This window comes from Aquarana catesbeiana, linkage group LG04 (assembly GCF_042186555.1).
Source record: "Aquarana catesbeiana isolate 2022-GZ linkage group LG04, ASM4218655v1, whole genome shotgun sequence".
NCBI lineage: Eukaryota > Metazoa > Chordata > Amphibia > Anura > Ranidae > Aquarana > Aquarana catesbeiana.
Genome location: NC_133327.1, coordinates 490,814,134 through 490,830,562, shown reverse-complemented (window position 1 = coordinate 490,830,562; position 16,429 = coordinate 490,814,134). Strand labels below are relative to the sequence as shown.

General features: G+C 48.4%; 1 protein-coding gene across 2 annotated transcripts in view; it reads right to left on the bottom strand.

Moving 5' to 3' along the window:
• The window catches only part of SOS1 (SOS Ras/Rac guanine nucleotide exchange factor 1), a 519,460-nt gene that overhangs the window by 162,480 nt on the left and 340,551 nt on the right, over positions 1–16,429 (bottom strand). For both annotated transcript variants that reach the window (XM_073627668.1, XM_073627669.1), the window contains one exon: positions 13,528–13,647. In XM_073627668.1, coding sequence (XP_073483769.1) covers positions 13,528–13,647 — 120 coding nt within the window. The remainder of the gene's footprint in view (positions 1–13,527; positions 13,648–16,429) is intronic.

The following is a 16,429-nucleotide window of genomic DNA, read 5'->3' as shown; positions in this document are numbered from 1 at the left end:
TTGAAATATGATGAAACAACTATTTATAATAACATCTATTTAAACATGCCACAACGCTGTGAATTGTTATAAGTGAACCTTACTATAGTAATTGTTTCTATTTTAAATTGTATTTCCTTTTATAATAAAGTAAACTATTTTACTAATTTCAACAAAAACAGTGTTATAAACAATCAAAACAAATAGCAGAGCTCCGTCAATAGTCTATTCAATTGGCCGGTGTCTTGTCGATGAGTGCCTCCCGTCGAATAATGCCTCCACTATGTCACACCAGCTGATTTCCCTATCAGCTGGCATGACGTAAGACTGCACATGCGCAGTTCGTCGGATGCATTTTCCGTCGGGAGGAACAGAAAACAGTGTAGGAGAGGCTAGAGGAGATACTTTGAGCTCCTGTATCCGGGGACCCCTTAGGTGAAAACACACCAAACTGGGCACACTTGTAGGGAACACCTATGGCTGTATGTGGAAGAAATTTCGGGTCCAGAGAACTGAAGGGCAGCCAGTACCGACTCCCCAAAGTCAGCCCCTCGCTTCATTTTTCCGCGCGGAGGAAGAGAAAACTGTGAAGGATTGTAGGAGAGGCTTGGGAGATACTTTGAGCTCCTGTATCCAGGGACCCCTTAGGTGAAAACCCACCAATCTTGGCACACTTATAGGGAAGATCCATGGCTGCAGGTAGAAGAAATTTCGGGTCCAGAGAACTGAAGGGCAGCCGGTACCGACTCCCCAAAGTGGGCCACCCGCTTCATTTTTCCTCCTGGGGAAAAAACGGGCGACTTTGAGCTCCGGTTTCCGGGGACCCACCAGGTCAAATCACACCAAACTTGGCACACTTGTAGTGGAGAGCCATGGCTATACGTGCAAGAAATTTCGGGTCCAGGGAACCGAAGAAAGGCCGGTTCCGACTCCCAAAATTAGGCCCCTCACCTAACATGGAAGTCTATAGGGGAACCAGGCCAAATTGTGGGGAATTTCACTTATCGCTCAACCATTCGATGACCGAATGAGCTAGCGACACTAAACTTGCAACCCTTCTTCCCAGATAGCACAGCTGCAACTCATAAAAATTTGGAGGTTCGAGGACCTTTTACCTGGGATTTACTGGGGCCACAATGTTGACCATCTTCACGGTACCGGTGCTCCCTGACCATGGGTCACACAATGGGGGTGACGTAGAAGCACTCTATGGGTACCCCCACACCAAACCGGGGCCCGGTAGCCCAACCAGAACCTTCCGGTAACCAGAAAATGGCACTTTGAAACGGTGTAGCTCAGATCCGGTTAACCCTAGAAAGCTCAGGGGGGTCTCATTATAATATATCAAGCCTTTTCCACCGTATGGCACCCCCCTCGATTTTCGGGAACTGGTGGCCCCCTCACACAACACCGGCAAAGACGTGCACCGCGCTCTTTGGTTCTATGGGTCTTAAAAATACACCGACACTGGGAGGCTTTGGGGATGCTCTTCGGGTACTCACTGGCCAAGTTTGGGGTCCAGGGAACGTTTGGCGGGCCGGTGGCACCCCAAAAGGTCAACCGGTAGAAACCGCACGCTTAACATTGGAGTCTATGGGAAACTCAGTCAAATTGGGGGGCTGATGTCCTCGTCTGTTAGGGTTAGGAACACCAAACTTGTAGGGAAGACGATGCACTACTTGTGATCCAAATTTGGGGTTCCTAGACCCTACGGTTGGCCCGTAACCGTCTCCCAAAGACAGCACCCCTCCCTTCACTTTGCCGCCTAGGGGAAAAACTGCCGATATTGGGGCAAGTTTGAGCTCCGGTTTCCGGGGACCCACCGAGTCAAATCACACTAAACTTAGCACACTTGTAGGGGGGCAGCCATGGCTACACGTGGAAGAAATTTCGGGTCCAGGGAACCAAAGAAAGGCCGGTACAGACTCCCTAAATTAGGCCCCTCACTTAACATAGGAGTCTATGGGAAAATCAGGCCAAATTGTGGCGAATTTCACTTATCGCTCAACCATTCGATGACCAAATGGGCTAGTGACACTAAACTTGCACCCCTTCTTCCCAGATAGCACAGCTGCACCTCATAAAAATTTTGAGGTTCGGGGACCTTTTACCGGGGATTTATTGGGGCCACAATGTTGACCATCTTCAAGGTACCGGTGCTCCCTGACCATGGGTCAAAAAATTACAAAGCTTGGCGGTGATGTAGAGACACTCTATGGGTACCCCCACACCGAACCGGGGCCCGGTACCCCAACCGGAACCCTCCGGTAACCAGAAAATGGCACTTTGAAATGGTGTAGCTCGGACCCGGTTCACCTGGGAAGGCTCCGGTAGGTCTCATTTGAATGTTTCAGGCCTTTTCTACAGAATGGAGTCTATGGGAAACTCAATCAACTTGGGGGGCTGATATATCCTTGGCTGTTGGGGTTAGGGACATGTCTCAGGGCCTTCATCCCTTCTAATCTATCTCATGTATCCTCTGTGTACCCTGGACATGTCTCTGGGCCTTCATCCCTTCTACTCTATCTCATGTATCCTCCGTGTACCCTGGACATGTCTCTGGGCCTCCATCCCTTATAATCTATCTCATGGATCCTCTGTGTACCCTGGACATGTCTCTGGGCCTTCATCCCTTCTAATCTATCTCATTTATCCTCCGTGTATCCTGGACATGTCTCTGGGCCTCCATCCCTTATAATTTATCTCATGTATCCTCTGTGTACCCTGGACATGTCTCTGGGCCTTCATCCCTTATATACAGTCGTGTAGTGAGAGCACATCCATGTAGGGGAGCACCAAGTGGGTTAAAGTCCTGATAACAGCTGTCACAGGAGGGCCCTCACACAGGACACATGTCAGGCAGGGCGGTGAGGTTGACACACACAGGGCGATCGGGCAGGACGGTGAGGTTGGCACACACAGGGGCAGGGAGGTGAGTTTGGCACACACAGGGTGATCAGGTTCCTGTTCTTGGTGGAGGTGGGTTCCCTGTCCTCAGGGTGATCGGGTTCCTGTTCTTGGTGGAGGTGGGTTCCCTGTCCTCAGGGGAGATGGAGTTCCTGTCCCCAGGTGAGATAGGATCCCAGTCCCCGGGTGAGAAGGGGTCCCAGTCCCCAGGTGAGAAGGTGTCCCAGTCCCCATGGGAGAAGGTGGCTCAGTCCCCAGGGAAAATGGGTGTCCCTGTCCACAGGTGAGTGGCCTAGAGGGTTCCAGTCCCCAGGTGAGTGGCCTAGAGGGTCCTAAGTCCTCAGGGGAGATGGAGTGGGGTATGGGATGGTGTGGGGGATATACCACTTGGTGACTTGGTCACTCACCATGACCAAATCTGTAGGGCTCTCATTTATGGTCACCTGGGCTCCCTCCAGCAGCAGCACGGATGGGCGATCAGCATATCCCCAGGGAGCACAGCTACGGCTTGACATGCTCTATCTAAAGCACACTTGTCAAAAGAACAAAGAGTAAACAGAGATAAACTGTATGTCATTTTAATAGATTGCAAGCTCTTGGGAACGGGATCTCTGATGGGCTTTCTTAAACTGCAGTGTAGGTCACTTACACATACATAGCTATTCAGGGCCCCGCCCCCCTCTGGAAGCACAGACCTTGGCCCTCCCGCTGGTACCGCTGTGTCAATCCAAGCTTCCCTGACAAAAACACTGCTTATGCATGGCGCTTGCCCCCTTTCTCTAGAGCAGCCTTGGGGTGTGTTGGGGGCGGGGCTGGATGCGGTGTTGCCGCTGACGTTATTAAGCCAGCAGAGTTCTTCCTTACGTCAGTGTTCCCTGCGGAGTTCTCCTTACGTCAGTGTTCCCTGTGGAGTTCTCTCTTACGTCAGTGTTCTCTTTCCGCGCGCTCCAGTGGCTTGCCTCTCGTCGAAAAATGCATATGACGAACTGCGCATGCCCAGTCGATACGTCACGCCACAGAGAGCGAGGCAGAATCTTACATTTAAAGCGGAGGTTCACACAAAAATTGAACCTCCGCTTTTCGGAACCCGATCCCTCCGGTGACACATTTGGCACCATTCGGGGGGAGGGGGGTGCAGATACCTGTCTAAGACAGGTATTTGCACCTACTTCCGTCCCCTCCCCCCGTGCTGTCTGCTGGGACACACACAGGTCCCAGAGGCAGCGGGGACCAGTAAGGAAGCGCAGCGCGACTGGCGCATGTGCAGTAGGGAACCAGGAAGTGAAGCCGCAACGCTTCACTTCCTGATTCCCTTACAGAGAATGGCGGTGGCAGCACCCGAGGACCGAGGGACGATTCAGTCTCGGGTGCCGACATCGCTGGACCCTGGGACAGGTGAGTGTCCTTATTTTAAAAGTCAGCAGTATTTGTAGCTGCTGATTTTTAAAATTTTTTTCGCGGGACTCCCTCTTTAAGATTCTCTCCCTCCACACGGTCCCCGTGGCTTGCCTCCTGTCGGAAAATGCATATGACGAACTGTGCATGTGCAGTTGATACATCACGCCAGCTGATCAGGAAATCAGCTGGAGTGATGTGACGTACTGCGCATGAGGGTTGGTCTACCCGGATCTTGTGTCTAAAATCCACCGGTACCAACCTGCCAAATTTGGGGTCTCTAGCTCAAAGTATGGGGGAGATATGGACTTCCAAAGGGGACCAACCCATGGTGCCCACCAAGGCCGAGGGGGCAGCGAGATCGGAACCGGTCCCTTGGTGCCCCATGGCCGGTCTGAACTTTTCACTTTACCGGTCCATATCTCCGTAACCGTAGGTCACAGGAACTTCAAACTTGGTAGTTGGGGGTTTATAGAGGCCCCCTAGCTGCAGGCCAAATTTGAGGTCTCTGGAACGAAAGGTGCCCGAAATGACTTTTCTGAAAACCACCATGCATGCTTTGTGTCGACCTAACTTTCAAACTCAAGCATTTTTTGGGCTCCAGGAAAGTCATCTTCCGAACCGTTTGAGCTAGGAGTCCAATTTTTGGATATGTTGTAGATCTAGATCCCATGAGCCGGCACACCAAATTTGGGGTTCCGGAGATACGAGCCCTCAAAGTCATCCGACCGGTAGACGCCAGAACCTAAGTCTGAATTTTCTGAAACCGGTTTTACCGCCCTAGGGATGCCGTCTTTGAGAGATGGTTACGGGCCAACCGTAGGGTCTAGGAACCCCAAATTTGGACCACATGTAGTGCATCGTGTTCCCTACAAGTGTGCCAAGGTGTTCCTAACCCCAACAGCCAAGGAAATATCAGCCCTCGAAGTTGACTGAGTTTCCCATAGACTCCAATGTTAAACGTGCGGTTTCTACCGGTTGACCTTTTGAGGTGCCACCGGCCCGCCAAACGTTCCCTGGACCCCAAACTTGGCCAGTAAGTACCTGAAGAGCATCCCCACAGCCTCCCGGTGTCAGTGTATTTTTAAGACCCATGGAACCGGAGAGCGCCGCGCACGTCTTTGCCGGTGTTTTGTGAGGGGTCCACTGGTCCCCGAAAGTGGAGGGGTTGCAATTCTGTAGAAAAGGCCTGAAATATTCAAATGAGACCTACCGGAGCCTTCCCCGGTGAACCGGGTCTGAGCTACACCGTTTCAAAGTGCCATTTTCTGGTTACCGGAGGGTTCAGGTTGGGGTACCGGGCCCCGGTTCGGCGTGGGGGTTCCCATAGAGTGTCTCTACATCACCCTCAAGCTTTGTAATTTTGTGACCCATGGTCAGGGAGCACCGGTACCGTGAAAATGGTCAACATTGTGGCCCTGGTAAATCCCCGGTAAAAGGTCCCCGAACCTCAAAATTTTTATGAGGTGCAGCTGTGCTATCTGGGAAGAAGGGGTGCAAGTTTAGTGTAGCTAGCCCATTTGGTCGTCGAATGGTTGAGCGATAAGTGAAATTCGCCACAATTTGGCCTGATTTTCCCATAGACTCCCATGTAAAGTGAGGGGCCTACTTTGGGGAGTTGGTACCGGCCTTCCTCTGGTTCCCTGGACCCGAAATTTCTTCCACGTGTAGCCATGCCCCCCCTCCCCCTACAAGTGTGCCAAGTTTAGTGTGATTTGACTCGGTGGGTCCCCGGAAACCGGAGCTCAAACTTGCCCCAATATCGGCAGTTTTTCCCCTAGGCGGCAAAGTGAAGCAAGGGGTGCTGTCTTTGGGAGACGGTGCGCCAAGTTTGGTGTTCCTAACCCCAACAGCCGAGGACATATCAGCCCCCCAATTTGACTGAGTTTCCCATAGACTCCAATGTTAAACGTGCGGTTTCTACCAGTTGACCTTTTGGGGTGCCACCGGCCCGTCAAACGTTCCCTGGACCCCAAACTTGGCCAGTGAGTACCCGAAGAGCATCCCCAAAGCCTCCCAGTGTCGGTGTATTTTTAAGACCCATAGAACCAGAGAGCGCCGCGCACGTCTTTGCCGGTGTTGTGTGAGGGGGCCACCAGTTCCCGAAAGTCGAGGGGGGTGCCATACGGTGGAAAAGGCTTGAAATATTATAATGAGACCCCCCTGAGCTTTCTAGGGTTAACCGGATCCGAGCTACACTGTTTCAAAGTGCCATTTTCCAGTTACCGGAGGGTTCCGGTTGGGGTACCGGGCCCCGGTAGAGTCCGGCCCCCATAGAGTGCTTCTACATCACCCCCAAGTTTTGTAGTTTTGTGACCCATGGTCAGGGAGCACCGGTACCGTGAAGACGGTCAACATTGTGGCCCCGGTAAACGGTCCCCGAACCTCCAAATTTTTATGAGGTGTAGCTGTGCTATCTGGGAAAAAGGGGTGCAAGTTTGGTTTCGCTAGCTCATTCGGTCGTCGGATGGTTGAGCGATAAGTGAAATCCGCCACAATTTGGCCTGGTTCCCCTATAGAGGGGCCTACTTTGGGGAGTCGGTACCGGCCTTTCTTCGGTTCTCTGGACCCGACATTTCGTGCATGCATAGCCATGGCTCTCCACTACAAGTGTGCCAAGTTTGGTGTGATTTGACCCGGTGGGTTCCCGGAAACTGGAGCTCAAAGTTGCCCCAATATCGGCAGTTTTTCCCCTAGGCGGCAAAGCGAAGCGAGGGGTGCCGTCTTTGAGAGACGGTTACGGGCCAACCGTACGGTCTCCCCTACAAGTGTGCCAAGTTTGGTGTTCCTAACCCCAATAGCCGAGGAAATATCATCCCCCCAAGTTAACCAAGTTTACCATAGACTCCAATGTTAAACGTGCGGTTTCTATCAGTTGACCTTTTGGGGTGACACCGGCCCACCATAGGTTCCCTGAACCCCAAACTTGGCCAATGCATACTCGAAGAGCATCCCCACAGCCTCCCGGTCTCGGTGTATTTTTAAGACCCATAGAACCGGAGAGCACCACGCACGTCTTTGCCGGTGTTGTGTGAGGGGGCCACCGGTCCCCGAAAGTCGAGGGGGGTGCCATTCCGTAGAAAAGGCCTGAAATATTCAAATAAGACCTACCAGAGCCTTCCCCGGTGAACCGCGTCCAAGCTACATCGCTTCAAAGTGCCATTTTCCGGTTTACCGGAGGGTTCTGGTTGGGGTTCTGGGCCCCGGTTCGGTGTGGGGGTACCCATAGAGTGTCTCTACATCACCCTTAAGTTTTGTAATTTTGTGACCCATGGTCAGAGAGCACCGGTACCGTGAAGACGGTCAACATTGTGGCCCCGGTAAATCCCCGGTAAAGGGTCCCCGAACCTCCACATTTTTATGAGGTGTAGCTGTGATATCTGGGGAAAAGGGGTGCAAGTTTGGTGTCGCTAGGCCATTCGGTCGTCGAATGGTTGAGCGATAAGTGAAATCCACCACAATTGTGCCTGGTTTCCCCATAGACTTCCATGTTAAGTGAGGGGCCTACTTTGGGGAGTCCGTACCGGCCTTCCTTTGGTTCCCTTTGGACCCGAAATTTCTTCCACGTATAACCATGGCTGTCCCCTACAAGTGTGTCAAATTTGGTGGGATTTGACCCGGTGGGTCCCCGGAAACCGCAGCTCAAAGTTGCTCGTTTTTTCCCCCAGGTGGAAAAATGAAGCGAGTGGCCCACTTTGGGGAGTCGGTATCGGCTGCCCTTCGGTTCCCTGGACCCGAAATTTCTTCCACTTGCAGCCATGGGTCTTCCCTACAAGTGTGCCAAGTTTGGTGGGTTTTCACTGAGTGGGTCCCCAGATACAGGAGCTCAAAATATCTCCCCAGCCTCTCCTACACACCACTGTTTTCTCTTCCTCCGTGCGGAAAAATGAAGCGAGGGGCTGACTTTGGGGAGTCGGTACCGGCTGCCCTTCGGTTCCCTGAACCCAAAATTTCTTCCACATGCAGCCACAGGTGTTCCCTACAAGTGTGCCAAGTTTGGTGGGTTTTTACCTAAGGGGTCCCCGGATACAGGAGCTCAAAGTATCTCCTCTAGCCTCTCCTACACTGTTTTCTGTTCCTCCCGTCGGAAAATGCATCTGACGAACTGCGCATGTGCAGTCTTACGTCATGCCAGCTGATAGGGAAATCAGCTGGTGTGACGTAGTGGAGACATTATTCGACGGGAGGCACTCATCGACACAACCCCGGCATTCATGTGTTAACCACACAAGATATTACAAACACCCTGTGAGTGTGTACAAAAAAAGTCTCTGGTAAACAATATCCTTGTGTCCTTGTATTGCTTTACGTTGTTTCATACGCCATCACCGAATTGTCACCACGTGAGTCCCACTCACCAGTGAGTAATTTAACACGTGTGCTCTTCAATCAATCACAAAGGGAAGGTGCCGCTTATACTGGGATCACTCCAGGAATCCCTGATCTGTGGAGGAGTCTCAGAGTGTGGAGTAACCTCTGATGGAGGAGTGCAGTACTGCAGATGAGGGGTACTGCGTATTGGAGCTGCAGCACCAGGCCCCTAACTTAATACAGGCCCAGGCTGCCGAGTTTCACTGTCACCGCTATTTTCTGTCACTTGTACACACAGAAACCCGGCACTCTGTGTATTATGTAGTCCGGAACACAGCACTCTGTATTACGTTGTCCTGAACCCAGCGCTCTGTGTATTACGCTGTCCTGAACCCAGAACTCTGTGTATTTCGCTGTCCCTTTAGGGCCATCTCACTGTACATTTGGCCACACCCACCCCATGATGTGGCGTCCTCCTCCGCGGGAAGGGGGGGGCGAGTTCCTGCACTTATTCTCTGAGAAGAAAAGCTCTGGGCCCAGCCGCCCAAAAAGAAAGAACAGGCCGTGCATGGAAAGCAATGTGTTAATGGGAGAAATCTCCCCTGCCCTGACCAGTCCTGCATTCTGAACATAGAATTAATGTATATACATCTTGTTTTAATGACTTTCTGCATATTGGCTCTGAGTAGAGTGTTACAGATATTTGGAACTCATCTTTTAAAGTTGTTTTAAACTATTTTACTGTAAAATGTGTCCTTTTCTTGATACCTCAAAAGTCCCATTTGTTTTTCCAAAGAGTTTTTTTTAATTATTGTGGATGTGGTGCCTTTTGGCCTTCCCTCCTTCCATCATAACTATATGAAAAAATCTGCTGGCAACAGCTTGGTGCCAGAAACCACAGCATGCCTTCACAGGTCTAGTTGAGTCCATGCCTAGACGGGTCAGGGCTCAAAAGGGGGGCCTCCTCAATATTAGGTGGTTGGTATTTAAGTTATAGCTGATCGGTGTATACAAGGCTAATAAATGCTTGGGAAAGGGGTGCAAACATCTTGTCAGGGCATTTCCAATCTCCATAGAGTAAACTTTAAAACAGCATGTGCACCTGGAAAGTCTGCAGTCTTAGGGGCTTCACAAAATAGTACTAGTGGAAGCAACAGACTGATCCTTTTTCAGAGCGGTGTAGACTATCATCAATAAGAGAGGCAATGATTTCAATTTCAGAGTAAAAGCAAAGACTGACTTCTCAAAGGCAAACTCATTCAGTAAGGACTGGAGTGACTCAGAATCAGGCAATCAGACAAAATAGCTGATTTGGACCCAGGGCCGGTGCTACCACTAGGCAAACTAGGCAACTGCCTAGGGCGCACTGCTGCCTAGGGGTGCCTGGCCACTGGTTTCCCTCTGGTTTTCCCTACATGCTCTGTAGGCTGCAGCATGTAACTAACTCAGTCTCAGGCAATTGCTCTGTCCGACGGTGGTGTAATTAGAGGCGCAATGCAGCACTGGAGCCAGAGCTAGAGGAAGCAGAGCCGATGCTTCATGTATAACGCCACCTCCTGTCACATGGAATGGGCAAGGGGGGTGGAGTCAGGGGTGGAGCCAATGGGGGTGGCAAAATGATGTTTCGCCTAGGATGTCAAAAATTATTGCACCAGCCCTGTTTGGACCATAAAGGTATGCATGACTCTGGTAAAGAAACTTTAGCAGTGAGGGTAAATATGCTAAACACACCATATGGAGAACGGGAAGATTTCAATAATGGGGCAGACTCTAGGGTCAGAAAGCCACATGATTCCAGGCTGCATCAACCACAACAGCGAGTGGGTGGACTGCAAACAGCATCACAACTAGCAAAGTTAGTGGCGTGTGACAGAACTGCTCCACAACAAAGTCTCACAACCAGCAAAAGGGAAAAATATGTGACAAAAATGTATTTTATAGAAGTCTGTATTTTTTTTTATTTATCTGGTCCGTACGGCCCTACAGCACTGCTTGCAGCTGGCCAGGTCTGTACACCGTAAAGCTCATGGTCACTTCAATGACCGTACAGAATCTGCTGAACAATTCTTTACCTCTGATCAGTTGATCACAAGCCGCTGATCAGAGCTATTAACCTCAAAAGTGACCGCCACCGCTTCCCTGTCCCTAGCCTCTCCACCTCCCTGTCATCCACAACTGTCCCCTATCCCTTTCTTCCCCCCAGCACCAATTCCCCCCACCACACCCCTGCAGCTACACTCAGAAGCCGGCATCCCTCCTCTGCCACTCCCGCCGATTTCAGGTGCTGCAGGGGCTTAGAGGGGATCCACATATGTTCCCCACACCCCTCCATCACCCCTGTACCGGCCCCCACACCATCAATACATGATTGCTCCTGCAGCATCCCTGCTTCCCCTCCCGCAGCTGCTGACCGGCACTAAGCTCTGGCGAGCTGACAGGCTGGAGGGAGCTGTGCAGTGAAGTTAAGGCTTGGTAAACCTGCATTTATCAGCCCCCTCCCTGTAGGACAGTGGACATGGGCAGCGATCACTACAGATCGCACCTGTGTGCGCTGACAGTTAAGCATAGTAAACCGAGAGTTTATTATGTGCAAGTTTATGAATGAATGAGGAGTCTAAAAAAAAAAAAAATTATATTAAATATATTATAATATATATATAATTTTTATTTATTTTTTTAAATATAATTGTAAAAAAAAATAAAATGCAGAAAAAAAACCCATAGTAAGACTCCTTTCACATGGAGCGGAGCAGATCCGCCTGCTCAGCAGGGGGATCTGTCTGCTGATCCCCGCTGAGCAGGCAGATGACAGGTCTGCGTCCGCTCCACTGATGCAGAGCAGACATGAACACAGCCCGCTGTTCTCTATGGGGCGGTCGGATGGAAATGGACCACCTGTCCATTTTCATCCGATCCCGTCTGCTAGATGGATGAGGAATGGGATCCCCGGATCGGATCAGATCAGATGCAGGCGGGTGTAAACGGACACATGTCCATTTACATCAGCCTCTCCATACAGAACAATGGGATGTCCGATTGGGCCCGCCTGAAAAATGGACAGGCCAACCTGATCGGTCTGCTTGTGTGAAAGGGACCTAAGGCTTTGTTCATACATGGCATACCTTTGCAGGGATGCACTGGTGTTCCGTGCATCTCTGTGCAGACAGTCCCATTGATGTCATTTTGGATGTAGCAACTGCACGAACAGAAGCATTGCTCCCAATTTGACATCCATGTAGGTCCACTTCCTTGTCCCTGAGCTCACACTGTCTGTGTTCTGGGTCGTGCACCCACACTCACACCGATGTCAGATTGGGAACAGCAGCTATGCCTATGCAGCCATTGCATCCCAATTAACATAAATGGGACTGCCTGTACGGGGATACACAGAACACCTGTGCATCGATGTGTGGGTAAACATGGCCCTCCATGGGTGTACACTTTAGTGTGCCACATGTAAATGATGCTTTAGTAGTAATTAAGCAGGAATTTTGTCAGTTATGTTGTGTTTATGTGCACTACTAATGATTTTAGTGTATTTTTTGTGAAAATAGCGATATGATGAACATTTGCACAATTGTGGGGCCCAAAAAATCAGTAGCGCTTTTTTTATTCTACAGGTCATGTGCTTTCAGAAAATGTCTGGTTTGAGGGGTCTTTTCAAATTCTGAAAGCTGTAAGTGAAAAATGGTAACCACTGGATTTTTTGAGTAAATTGTTTTTATTTACAGTTTTGCGTACCTTCAGTTTTCACCATTTCACAAAAAAGGTGCAATTTATGTACAAATATTTGTTATTTTTTTAACTCAATACAGTTTTAACTGCCATGTATGAATCCCCTATTAATGATTTTAGTGTATTTTTAGCGAAAATAATGCTTTGGTAATCATCTGCACAAATATCGTGGGGGCTTAAAAATCAGTAGCACCTTACTTTTATTCTACTGCTCCTATGCTTCCAGAAAATATATGGTTTGGGGGGTCTTTAACAAACTCTGAAAGCTGTAAAGGAACAATGAAAACCTTCAGATTTTTAGAGAAATGTGGTTATCTACATTTTTGTGTATGTTCAATTTTCACTATTTTGCAAAAAAGCATAATTTAAAAATTATCAATATTAGTTATTTATTAAATCAATAAGGTTAAGCTTTTATATTTAGTAGGAATTTAGCAGGAATTTGTTGTGTTTATATCTGCTAAAAATGATTTTTGAGAATTTTTAGCGAATATATTGTTTTGATAAACATTTGCGCAAATATCCTTCCTTTTATTTAGGTCATATGCTTTCAGAAAATATATGATTTGGGGGATCTTTAACAAACTCTGAAAGCTGTAAGGGAAAAATGAAAACCCGTAGATTTTTAGAGAATCTTGGATATTTACATTTTTGTTTATGTTCGATTTTCACCATTTCGCAAAAAGGCGCAATCTAAAACTTACAAATAGTGGTTATAAGTCAATACAGGTTAGCTTTAATATTTAGTAGGAATTTTGTAAAATGTGCTGTGTTATTATCTGCTGATAATGATTTTAGTGTATTTTTAGCGAAAATATCACTAGCAAAAATCAGTAGCACCTTATTTGTTATTTGTATTCTACTAGTCATGTGCTTTCAGAAAATATATGGTTTGGGGGGGGGGGGGGGGTTTGATAAACTCTGAAAGCTGTAAAGGGAAAAATAAAAAAGCAATAGAAAAACTGCAAAAATGGCCCGACCAGCCAAGTTTAAAAGTGGAGCACAGGGCCTGGCAGTGAAAGGGTTAAAGGTAAGCTACCAAAGGCACAACAGTCACAAATACCACTCTGCATTCTCTCTGTATAAAAAAAAAAAGGTATCTGGTGAAGACAACAGTTATAAGAAGGTTATCAACTGAGCAATAGAGACAACAGTTTGGATACATCAGACACAATTGCTGCAAATAGACAATGAACTTACTTTTCAAACCACAATGTGAGATTAGTTGTGTGCCGGATCATTTTTAAAAGGTTTGGGGAATTTATCTCTTTATCTTCCTTAGTCCATACACTTCCAACAAGTTCTGAAGATTGTACAGCCCTATTAAAAAAAAAGAAAAGTGCAGTAAGATGTATAGGTTCCTGGCAGATAATCCATCAAGGTCAGAAAAAACAGACTCTCCTTAACGACTTCAGCCCCGGAAGATTTGGCTGCTCAATGACCAGGCCATTTTTTGTGATACGGCACTGCGACGCTTTAACTGACAATTGTGCGGTCATGCGACGCTGTATCCAAACAAAATTGATGTCCTTTTTTCCCACAAATAACGCTTTCTTTTGGTGGCATTTGATCGCCTCTGCGGTTTTTATTTTTTGCGCTATAAACAAAAGAAGAGCGACAATTTAAAAAGAAAATATCTTTTACTTTTTGCTATAATAAATATCCCACATTTTTATCAAAAAAACTCAGTTTAGGCCGCCGATATGTATTTTTCGACATATTTTTGGTAAAAAAAAAAAAAAAAATATCGCAATAAGCGTATATTGATTGGTTTGCACAAAAGTTATAGCGTCAACAAAATAGGAAATAGATTTATGGCATTTTTGCTATTATTTTTTTTTTTAACTAGTAATGGCGGCGATTTGCGAGTTTTATCGGGACTGAGATACTGTGGTGGACAAATTGGACACATTTTTGGGACCATTGACAATTATACAGTGATCAGTGCTATAAAAATGCACTGAGTACTGTATAAATGTCACTGGCAGGGAAGGGGTTAACACTAGGGGGCGATAAAGGGGTTAATTGTGTTCCCTAGGTGTGTTCTAACTGTAGGGGGGATGGGACTGTCTAGAAGAGAGATCGGTGTCCATACAAAGTATGAACACACGATCTGTCTCTACTCCCCTGAGAGAACCAGGATCTGTGTGTTTACACACACAGATCCAAGTTCTCGCTCTGTCATGAGCGATCGGGGGAGCCCGGCAGTCATCGCGCCCGCTGGGCACTCGCATTGGCTCCGGGCACACGCTGCGGGCACGCGCGCCCCTAGTGGCCAAAAGGCGAAGCGAAGTAAGGTAACGTTGTTTCGCCCAGCCGTGCCATTCTGCCTTCAGTGTGCAGCAAGCCCCCTCATACTTATCCGAGCCCCATCTCAATCCAGAAATGTGCACAAGTGCCTTGCCTGTTCCGAAACTCTCCCTCCTGGTTGGCTGAGACAATCAAAGTCAGTCAATGAGGAGATAAAGGGGGCAGGGTGGAACCGCGTCTCCATGTCTGAATGGACACACAAAGCAGTAGATCAGCTCGGGTGCCCCCATAGCAAGCTGCTTGCTGGGGGAGGGGGCACTCGATAGGAGGGAGGGGACAGGGGTGCCAGCGAGGGACCCAAGAAGAGGAGGATCCGGGCTACTCTGTGCAAAACCACTGCACAGGGCAGGTATTGTTATTATTATTAATATGCAGGATTTATATAGCGCCGACAGTTTACGCAACGCTTTACAACATTAGGGCAGACAGTACAAGTACAATACAATTCAATACAGGAGGAATCAGAGGGCCCTGCTCGTTAGAGCTTACAATCTAGGAGGGAGGGTCAAGTTATACAAAAGGGTAATAGCTGTGGGGGATGAGCTAATGGAGAAAATAGTGCAGTTGTTTGATGGATGCAGGATAGGCTTCTCTGAAGAGGAAAGTTTTCAGGGATCTCCTAAAGGTGGATAAATTTGGAGACAGTCTGACGGATTGGGGTAGAGAATTCCAGAGGATGGGCGAGGCTCGGGAGAAGTCCTGGAGGCGGATATGGGAGGAGGTGATGAGGGAGCTAGAGAGCAGGAGGTCTTGGGAGGAACGGAGATGGTGATTAGGTTGGTATTTTGAGACTAGGTTAGTGATGTAGCTGGGGGCAGAGTTGTGGATGGCTTTGTAACTTATTGTTAGTATTTTGAATTTAATTCGTTGGGTGAGTGGTAGCCAATGGAGGGATTGGCAGAGAGGGGTAGCAGACACTGAGCGGTTTGTAAGGTGGATGAGTCTGGCAGTAGCATTCATGATGGACTGAAGGGGGGATAGTCTATTTAAAGGTAAGCCAATGAGGAGGGAGTTGCAGTAGTCGAGGCGAGAGATAACCAGGGAGTGAATCAGGAGCTTTGTGGTTTCATTGGTTAGAAATGGACGTAGTTTAGAGATGTTGCGGAGGTTGAGGCGGCAAGCTTTGGAAAGTGATTGGATGTGGGGCCGAAAGGAGAGTTCAGAATCCAGGATAACACCTAGTACCCTGACATGTGGGGATGGGTGGATGGTTTTGCCATTGCTCTTGACAGAGAAGTCAAGTGAAGAGGCGCGTGGTGGAGGAAATATTATAAGCTCGGTTTTGGACAAGTTGAGTTTGAGGAAGTGGTGTGACATCCATACAGATATGTCGGTTAGTAAGTTAGTCATGCGTGAGGAGACTGATGGAGTAAGTTGAGGGGTGGAGAGATAGATTTGTGTGTCGTCAGCATAGAAATTATATTGAAAGCCGTGAGAGGCTATCAGCTGACCCAGGGAAGAGGTGTAGATTGAAAATAAAAGAGGTCCAAGAACAGAACCTTGGGGGACCCCGACAGAGAAGGGAAGAGGAGTGGAGGAAGTAGAATTGTAAGTGACACTGAAGGTGCGTTGGGATAGGTAGGATGAGAGCCACTGAAGAGCACAGTCACGGAGACCGAGGGAGTAGAGTTTTTTGAGGAGGAGGGGGTGGTCAACCGTGTCAAAGGCAGCTGAAAGATCCAGAAGTAGGAGTACAGATAGTGTCCATTGGTTTTTGCTGTCCATTGGTTTTTGCAGTTAGTAGGTCATTTTTGAGTTTTAAAAGAGCAGTTTCTGTGGAGTGTTGAGGGCG